The sequence below is a fragment of the Manis pentadactyla genome, chromosome 5 (genome assembly GCF_030020395.1).
Source record: "Manis pentadactyla isolate mManPen7 chromosome 5, mManPen7.hap1, whole genome shotgun sequence".
Classification (NCBI taxonomy): domain Eukaryota; kingdom Metazoa; phylum Chordata; class Mammalia; order Pholidota; family Manidae; genus Manis; species Manis pentadactyla.
Window position 1 is genome coordinate 55812903 of NC_080023.1, and position 9960 is coordinate 55822862.

At 36.1% G+C, this 9960-nt stretch overlaps 1 protein-coding gene across 3 annotated transcripts in view; it reads left to right on the forward strand.

Annotated features, from left to right (window-relative positions):
* STAP1 (signal transducing adaptor family member 1) overlaps nucleotides 1-6746 on the forward strand; it is a 32769-nt gene extending 26023 nt beyond the window's left edge. For 2 of the 3 annotated variants that reach the window (XM_036918152.2, XM_036918151.2), the window contains 2 exons: nucleotides 1133-1229; nucleotides 4947-6746. In XM_036918152.2, the coding sequence (XP_036774047.1) occupies nucleotides 1133-1229; nucleotides 4947-4969 (120 nt within the window). In that variant the 3' untranslated portion in view covers nucleotides 4970-6746. The remainder of the gene's footprint in view (nucleotides 1-1132; nucleotides 1230-4946) is intronic. The other variant, XM_057502282.1, reaches the window with a different exon arrangement.
* Nucleotides 6747-9960: the final 3214 nt, after the last annotated feature.

The window sequence follows — 9960 nt, forward strand, 5'->3', positions numbered from 1 at the left end:
AATGTGTTTTGAAGATATTTATGAGGTCTTCTCTAAAACTGAACTCAGAGTTCCTCTACTTTCCAGGCCTATTGTATTGAATTTCTTATATTTTGACCTTAACCCTTGGTGTCACAGTAGTGACTTTTGCAAAGAGCAGGGCAGCTGCTGATTCATACGTTCCACTTTGCCCTTAAGCACTTCCCAGAGCTTCTTAGTTCTCATGTCTACATCTAACTGGGCTTTTTCAAAAATGCTAATGAAGGAAACAAGAAACTAGATTGCTGAAAGATAATCCAAATAACCAACTGACTGGAAGCAATGGTCAGGGAAGAAGAAAGTGCCTCTGCAACTGGTGAACTGGGGCTCATTTATCTGTTATGGGTCCTACAGTTTCCAGTATAAGGGGAGCTTATGATCTGGATTTTCACCTTCCACATTCCCCCAGCCCTACCCCTCAACCAGATCGTCATTTTGTGAATTATGTTTCCTCTTCAAGGTTACTAAGGACCAGGTTTAATCTGGTTTTACTTGTATAAAAATATTAGCTTGCGGGTAGCAACATGTTTCAGTGGCTCCAAGTCCAGCAAATTAGCCTGTTACAATGAGGTATTAAAATGTCGAAGCCTCTGGCTTTAATGGGTCTTCAGTTTCAAACAGAAGAAACCAACCATGCCTAATGCAAACAGAAATGAATTTAACAGCATTAGAAGCACAAAGAAGGAATGGAAGGCTGGAAAACCTTCAGGGACTAGGAGGCAGTTAGTTGTAGTAAGAACCAACTGATTAGGAATGCTCTGCTTCCTTGCTCCTCGCCTCAAGCTCAAATTTCAGAAAGGAAGTGTTTTCTAACCTGAGTCACATTTGCATGCAGTAACTGGGGAAGAGTAGAGGACCTAATTATTGTCCACCAAATGTATCCTATGGAAAAAGGGTGATTCCTCCACCAGGAATCGGATATGGTAATAAAGGAGAAATAAAACGCATGAATTAGTAAAACTTTAACCATTCAGTGAGCCACTGAAGTGGAGTATCTGCACAACTTTCTGGAGGTCAGGAAATGCACAGCTATCTCCATTAAATTTCAGTTGAGCTTTCTCCTACTCAACCTTTACACAGGTGACACTGAGCCTTCTCTAACTCTCTTATACAGGTAACACTCCCAAACCTTTTCAGCGTTATTGATTATTTCGTGACAGAGACTCGAGGAAATTTACGACCATTTATATATTCATCTGATGAAACCCTTGGTATGTTCTTCACTTCATTGCTGCATTAAGGAAAGCAGAACAAAACAATAATTAAAAAAAACCCTATATATGACTTGTAATACCAACCATGTAGGACTGTAGTTCAGCTTTTAAATTTATCCATTTCAGAATCATTTTGTCACTGACCCTATGAAGATAAGGGAGTACCAAAATATCCTAGTGGATAAGGTATGGGCTCATTCTAGACAAAGAAAAACTCTGAAGCATATATTGTGATTAGTAACTTAATTCCATCATTCTAGTTGGCTTTATCAAACAAGAGATAAGAAGAAAACTATTTTCATATAGAGTCATGGAAACCAAATAAGGAATTTAAAGGAATGCACTGTCAACAATATCAGATGTTTTAGACAGATGAAAATGGATGAGGATTAAGAAGAGACTATGGAAATTGGCATTATGCAGTGAACTTGAGAAAGTTTTTACTTAATAATAAAGGCAGAAGTCAGTGCAAGATAACAAGGAGTGAGTGGGTAGTGAGGAACTAGAGATAAATATCTTATTCCAGACTGGCTACAGAATTTGTGGGACCCATTAATAAATTCTTAAGAGTTTCAAAACAATAATAGCAGACCATTAAACCAAGCATGGGCCCCTATGCAACAGCACAGTTCACATTACCATGAAACTGGCCCTGCCTGTAGTAGTTTTTGGCTGAACAGGGCAGGCTAGATGTGACTCACTTCATCCTTTGAAACAATCCCTGGTACATACACATGGTCATTTAATAAGCTGTAAGAAGGAGAGAAAAAAAATATCTCCAGCTTGTTTGGATTCAATTTGCAAACAAATCACTGTTCCTACAGAATATGAGGGAAAAACAACTTTGGCTGCCTGCATCAGGGAATATCTGGAAGGACACAAGTTTGAAAGTCTAAGTGCTAAAACATGGCTATGAATTTTGTGATGCCAAATAATTAAAACACCAGAGTCAGAACGAACTTTAGAAAATTACCTAGTACAGTGTCTTACTCTATATGGCAATCACTTGCATACTTAGTACAGAAAACATCTCTAAGATTGACTTCTCAGTGTGTTTGAAAATTTCTCATGAGAGCTGCCTCACGGCTGTCTGAAGCAGCACAGTTCACTTTTGGTCAGAATTCTTCCTTCACATTGAGTCTGAAACATTTCTTCCTTCAAGTTCTATATATTAATCCAGTTTCTAGATTTGAAACAACACAGGATTTTACAAAGTCCATCAAATATTTAAAAACAGCCACAATGTCCCCCCTTAGTCTTTCTGTCTATAAATTGTTGGTTCCTTCAGCCCTCTCATTCTTTGACTTTCTCTGTACCATAATTTCTGAACATCTCTCTTAAAATATAACCACAAGGGATGAACACATGACTATAGATATGGCTAGTATAGTACATTACCTGGAGTTTTATGCAGGAAAACATCATCTAACAGAAATCTCTATTTCTATTAATATAATAGATAATAGCTATTAATAACCCCACCCCACCCTCCACCCTGCCCCTGAGACCAAAGAATTTCCTGTAACATCTCTAAAGTAAAAAAAGAATTTGGGGGGTATCCAACATAATCTGCCTCTCCATGTTTGATGTAATGCCAGTTATGTAATGCTGTCGAACAAACCACCCACAAGACAGGGTAGTTAAATCAACAACTGTGTATTTGCTCACAATACCATACACTAGGGATGTGGATTCAGCTGGGCAGTTCTTCTGCTAGTTGCACTTCATGTCAAACGACTGTAACCTGCTGGTGGCCTGACCGTACTGGATGGGCCAGGCTGGCCTCATATGCACATCCGGTACTGGTGATCAGCGGTGGCTGGCTGAACCACTCCTTTGTGTGGTCTCTAATACTTGAGGAGGTTAGACCTGGCTCACTCACGTGTATCTCAGAGCAGTTAAGTTGGGTGGTTGTATATCTTTGGGTTAGAAATTCTTAGTGGTAAGGATAAAGTATGGCCCTCTTGGAGCTTTTAGTATAGAAGCTGTGAATTGAATAAATAATTCCAAGTGTGGTATGTCTTTTATATAGGGGCTATATTTCTTTTTCTTAAATTTATTTAATTTACACAGAATAAAATTCATTCTTTTTGGTGTACAGTCCTCAGTTTTGACAACTATTAACATAGTCAAAATACAGAAAGCTCTTCAGAAAATGACCTAATGTTCTTCCTTTGTATCAACCCTTCTTCTCACCCACAATCTCTGGCAACCCCTAACCTGTTTTCTATCCCTTATAGTCTTATATTTTCCAGAATGTCATAAATGGAATAACAGTATGGAACATTTTGAGGCTGGTTTGTTTCACTCATCATAAATAATGTCTAGATTCACTTAAGTGTTGTATTACTAGCTCATTCTTTTTTCATTGTTAAATAGTATTTCCCTGTATGGAGGTACCACTTTGTTTATCTATCCACCAATTAAAATGCATTAGGGTTGTTCCTAGTTTGGGGCAATTATTAAGCTATATAAATATTCATATAGACATTTTGTGTGAACATAAGTCTTCAGTTGGGTAAAATATGTAGGACTGAAATTACTGGGTCATATAAGTTATGCCTAACTTGATAAGAAACTGCCACTCTTTTTATAAGTGGTCCTTATTTCTGTGCCTCTGTCATCAATGTCTGAGAATTCTAGATGCATCTTTACCCACATTTGGTGTGGGTATCTCTCCATGGTTTTAATATGTATTCTCCCAACGATTAATTACGTTGTGCATCTTTTCATGCACTATTTGCCATTCATGTATCTAATAGGGTAAAATACCTGTTTTCTTATGGTTGAATTTTGACAGTTCTGTGATTTGCAATTATTTTATTTCATTCTTTTAACAGTCTTTTGCAGAGAAGTTTTAAATTTTGATGAAGTACAATGATCAATTTTTGCTTCTATGGATTGTACTTCTGATGTATCTGAGAACTTTTCACCTAACCCACGATCACAAAGACTTTTCTTTTTACCATTTTTTCATCTAGAAGTGGTATAGCTTTATATATAGGTCTATGACCCATTTGGAATTAATTTTTATTTGGTATGGGTCAAGGCTCATTTTATCTGCTTTTAGGTATGTAGCTGTTCTAGCACCATTTGTTAAAAGAAGAGCATTCTTTCTTCATTAAATAGCTTTGCACCTTTGTAAAAAACCAACTGACCATTATTTTTATAGATCGATTTCCACTAATGAATGTTCCTACCCTTTTGCCAGGACTATGCTATCTTGGTTCCTATAGCCTTACAATAATTTTTGAAATCAGGAGGTATAATCCAACCTTGTTCACTTCAAAATTGTTAGGACTAGTTTCTTTGCCTTTTGGTATCAGTTTTAGAATCAGCTTATTGTTATCTATGGAAAAATCCTCCTGGGTTTTGATTTGGATTTTTGCTGAAGCTGTAGATCAGTACAGAAAGGACTGACATTTTGATAATATTAAGTCTCCCAGTTGTAGAACAAGTATATATCCTTTCATTCATTTAGGTTGTCTTTGATTTCTTTTACAGTGCTTTGTAGTTTTCAGAATACAAATCCTGCACATATTTTGTTAGATTAATACCTATTTAATTTTCTGATGCTATTGTAAAGGAGTTTTTAAAAAAATTCTGAATTCTAAATGTTCATTGGTAGTATACAGAAATACAATTTTTGCATATTCATCTTGTAATTCAAGACTTTGCTAAATTCACTTTTTCATGTCTAATTTTTTTTTGTAGATTCCTTGGAATTTTCTATGTAGAAATCATGTCTTCTGTGAATACTGTTCCATGTTTTCCAATTTGGATACCTCATGTATTTTTCTTGTATTACTGCGCTGGCTGGGATATCCAGAATAATGATGAATAGAAATGGTGAGGGTGGACATCCTTGTCTTGCTCCATTTTAAAGGAAAAACATTCCATCTTTCACTAATAACTATGATGTTGCTGGTAGGTTTTTTTTTTTGAAAGATGCCTCTTACCCTTTATGAGGAAGTTCCCATAAATTCCTAGTTTGCTGAGGGGCATTTGCTTTTTTTAAATCATGAATGGATGTTGAATTTTGTCAATGACTTTTCTGCATATATTGAGGTGATCATGACTTTTCCTTTTTTGTTTGGATAATATGGTGAATTGACTGACTTTCCACTTTTGAACTGGCCTTGGATCTACCCACTTGGTCATAATGTATTGTCTTTTTTTTTAATACTTTTTTTGGTCTAGTTATGGTACAAATATGCTGGCATCAAAAAATGAGCTGAGAAGTATCTCTTCTTCTTCTACAGTCTGGAAAATAGGTGTAGAATTAGTATAAATTTTTCCTTAAATACTTGGCAGAATTCACCCAATGAGCTACATGTGCTTGAAAATTTCTTTGATGGAGAGTTTTTAACTATGAATTCAATTTTTTAAATAGATAAAGGGTAATTCAGGTTATCTATTTTTCTTGTGTGAATTTTGGTAGTGTCTTACAAGGAATTGGTTCATTTTTTTCTAAGTCTTGAAATTAGTCTTCTGGCCCAAGGTCTGGCAGAGTGTGGAAGCTGATGGATGTTGGTAGAATAAATGGATGAATGAATGCCAAACCATACCACTGGGGAAGGAAGAAGCAACCCTCCTGGCATCCTTGAGGAAAACCATCATTCTCAGAAACACAAAAGGACCATTGAAAATAACTAGACCCCCCCCACGCACTGTACACTTATTATGTGCTAGGCACTGTGTGAAGTGCCCGGATTATGTGAATCGTCTCATTTTATTTCTCCCAACAATCTCAGAAAGGTATGATTATTATTCCCCATTTTATGATCAAGAAAAGCAACACTTTAGTCTTCACACATGGCTAGTTTAAGAAGTTAAGTCAAAAAGACAGTAAGTAAAGCTGGAATCCAAACCCATATTTATTTCTGAAGCTTAAAAAAAACTTTCCCAGTGGTTCTCCATCTCCAGTGATAGATATTTGTGGATAGGTAGTCATATTCTCTCTCCTCTCACCCCATCCTTTCCTTTTTCTGTGGGTTGGGAGTCTGCACCTGGCTTAGCTGGGTCTTCTGCAAAGTTTCAATCAAGGTGTTGACTAGCATTGGGTTCTCATCTGAGATGGGACCCATTTCCAAACTCATTTAGGTTGATTGGAGAATTCACTTCCTAGCAGCACTAGGATTCATAGCAGTTGGCTTCTTCAAACATGGGGAGGCCTATAGAGCAAATCTACTAGCAAAATGGTCTTATATAATGCAATATAGTAATGGGAATGACCTTTGTCATATAAGGTAACATAACCACGTTGCCATATTCTGTTGGTTATAATCAAGTTACAGGTTCAACCCATTCTGAAGATGTGGGGTTTATACAATGTGTGAATATCAGGATATATGATTCATGAAGGTCACCTTAAAGTCTGTCTGCTACAAGACGCATATGCTTTTAAGATTGTTATGTGTTTTTAGAAGATTAACCCCTTTATTATTATGTAATTTCCCTTGTCCTGAAGTGTACTTTGTCTGATACTAATAAAACCATTCTTACTTTAAAAAAGTGTTTGTATAGCTTTTCTTTTCAATCCTTTTACTCTTGTCTATTTAAAATAGGTTTGTTTTAGGCAACATATATTTAACTCTTCCTTTCAAAAAAATCCAATTGAAAACTGACTTTTATGTCTTCACACTATTTACATTTAGTATGGTTTTTGATATGGTAAGATTTATGTCTTTTAATGTTTTGTCACTTGTCTTCCTCTCTTCCCTCAATATTATCCTGCCCTCATTTTGATAACCTGAGTGCTTTAGAGTATTTCATTTTTATTTATTGGCTTTTTGGCTATACCTGTACTATTATTTAATAATGGTTCCTCTGGAAATTACAATATAAATACTTAACTTTTCTCAATCCATGCAGTTAATAATTTTGCTACTTTTAAGGAAAACGTAGCCCTGCAACCACATAGGTCCCTTTACTCTCCCTTTTAGTTGTTTTGTATTACACCCACATTAACATTAAACACCCCAACAAATGATGTCTTATTTGCTTTCAAGAGTTTTAAGAATTTGAGAAAAGTAGTTTATTATTACTTAGGTATTTTCCATTCCTCTTCCTTTTTTTCCTGTGGTATCATTTTCCTTTAACTTAAAGAACATCTACTGAGCCCACCCAATGGACCTTTCATTTCAGGTATTTTTTCATTTTGAAAATTTCTGCCTGGTTTTTCTCTTTGTTCAGAACATCACTTCTTCCATTTGTTTCAAGAGTGTTTATCACCACCTCATGAAACAGATCTTTAAGGCCTTTGAAAACTTCAACATCTTGGTTATCTTAGGGTTGGCATCTGTTGTCTTTTCCCTTGAGAACTGGTCACATTTTCCTGGTTCTGTCCAAGTAATTTTGGAATTACCTTGGACATTCTGAGTATTATATCATGAGCCTCTGGGTCCCATTAAAATTCTCTGGAGCTTTTTTCTTTTAAAACAGTCATCCTGATTAGATTAAACCAGTTCTGCCTTACTTTCTGTGGGATGGGGTTTCAGTATTAGCTCAGTTTCAAAGCCTTTTGTTATATTGCTTTGGGTCAGTCTCATGCATGTGTATCTCAGGGATTAGCCAGGCACTTAAGCAGTGGTTTATATCTTAATTCAGTTCTCAAAGCCTTTGCTAATCTGCTTGTTCTGTGCATGCACATCTTGGGGTCCAGAGGAGGGGTGGTGAGGCTGCAACTTGTGTCACTTCATACACAGAACTAAGAGATGCTCTTTTCCAGCTCTCTCACCCCTTCAGGATTTCCCCACTCTCCAACTACCAAAGGTTCTTTAACCCTGGTCTTCAAGGCAGAAAAAAAAGGGCTTCTCAAGAGTTGTAGCCACCTGTACCACCATGTAGTTCTGAGAAACTGGGGCTGGGTGCCCTTAAGGCAAAGACATTAAGAGAAAAGAAAAAAGGTAAAAGGAATTTCAATCTACCTCCTTTTCTCCATTCTTCAGACCACAGGGCCTATTTTTCCCAGTTTCTATGACCAGAAGGATGAGTTTTTCTCTTGGAGTTTCAGGTGCTCATGCTGCTTCGACTACAGTGTATCACCCTAACTATGGGCCATCAGGGCCAGAAGAGAAAGAAAGAATGGGAAGAAATAACCAAAGATGGGCTTTCATGTAAAATGCCAATGCTTTTAGAAACAGATTACTATCGTTCTGGTAGCCTAACTGGTTCAGTTTGCTTTGTGATTAGGAACAAATCACTCAACCTCTCAGCATTTTATATTCTTTATTTAATAGGGTTAGGAGATAAATATATGAACACATGGAATTAGACACATAGAGAAATTTCAAATAATCAGAATATTTTCTGTAGAATAATGCATTTTTTTCAAAACCAGAATAATGATGGAAGAGTAAATTGAAAGAGTAGATGAGAGTAAAAACAGGACTTTCTACAAAAAATCAAAACCCATCTTGGCAAACAGTGCCAAAGTTTTAATGAAACTACGGGGAACCCTGTAATTGTTTCAGGAGTTTGGACTCACAGCTGATCGGAGTACAGTGGGCATGCTAGAGCCCTCAGCTTTAATTGCCTTGAGTTGGGAAATGAGTTGAAGAGCACTTACAAGGTTAAAATCTGGAGACATGAAGTTGTTTCCAATAAAATGTATCAAAAAGAAAATGAGATTTTCTTTGATCTGTATTAACCCACATGTTAGTATTGTTTTTCCTGACACCAAAAGCCAAGAAAAATGATGGAAACAGAGTGATCAAAGATATTTCTTCAATTTATTTTCCCCAACTTCAGAATGAGCAACTTAAACTAAAAGCCGCTTCCAAATATGGTAGGGTAGGTAATCGATATTAAGCTAACCAGGAAGGAAAAAAATGCTTCCTAGAGAAAAATTTATTAGGAATCAAGTTGCAAGTCAAGAATAAAAATAAAAAAGCATCTGAATATCCAATATTTAATTAACTAATGTTTATTAAACACACCATCAATGTTTCAAGTACAAGCAGAAGAATCAGTTCACGTTGAAAAATTTGCCGTTTGATACTGGTTGTTTACTTAATTAAGCTTTCCAGGCCAAGAACCTCTCCCCCAGAAGGGAGGAGAGGGTAATGAAAAATCTACATACTATACGAAATAAAATAGGAAAACTATCTTCATGCATTTGGTTAACTTATTATTTTCAAAAGGAAGATCTTACTCTTAAAGAAAATTACCTCTATTTGCCTAATTCTGACTACCAAGTCACTTACCTGGACACCAGAATTAAATACTGTGGCATACAATTTCATTATCTTATCAGAATGAAACCAATTCATTGGAAAACCATAGAATATGGCTGTGAAGGTAACTTGTAGATACACACATTCCCATGCGCTGATATCAGTAAGCTGAAAACATATGGTCCTTCCTAAAGGAAGGTGTTTTTACCTTCCTAGGCTTCAATTAAATACATTTCCCTCTACACAATTTCCACAGTAGAGTCTCTAGTTTTCCTAAATTCTAACAATTATAAAAAAGTCTAAGTTTTGTTGAAATCTGATTTGGCCAATTTACCAAATATGTCATTCTAATTATCTAGATAGAAATGAGAGACATGGCATATACTGAGAAGCCCTTTTCCAATGGAAATATCCTATGCCACATTTTTTTTTTTGTTACTGAAAATAACAAACTGATCAATTTTCATGTTTTCCCCTCATTTTGTCTTTCTCCTAGCTGAAAATCAAACCATACCTCCTTTTGTAAAAACACTAACCTACAAGGGAAAAGG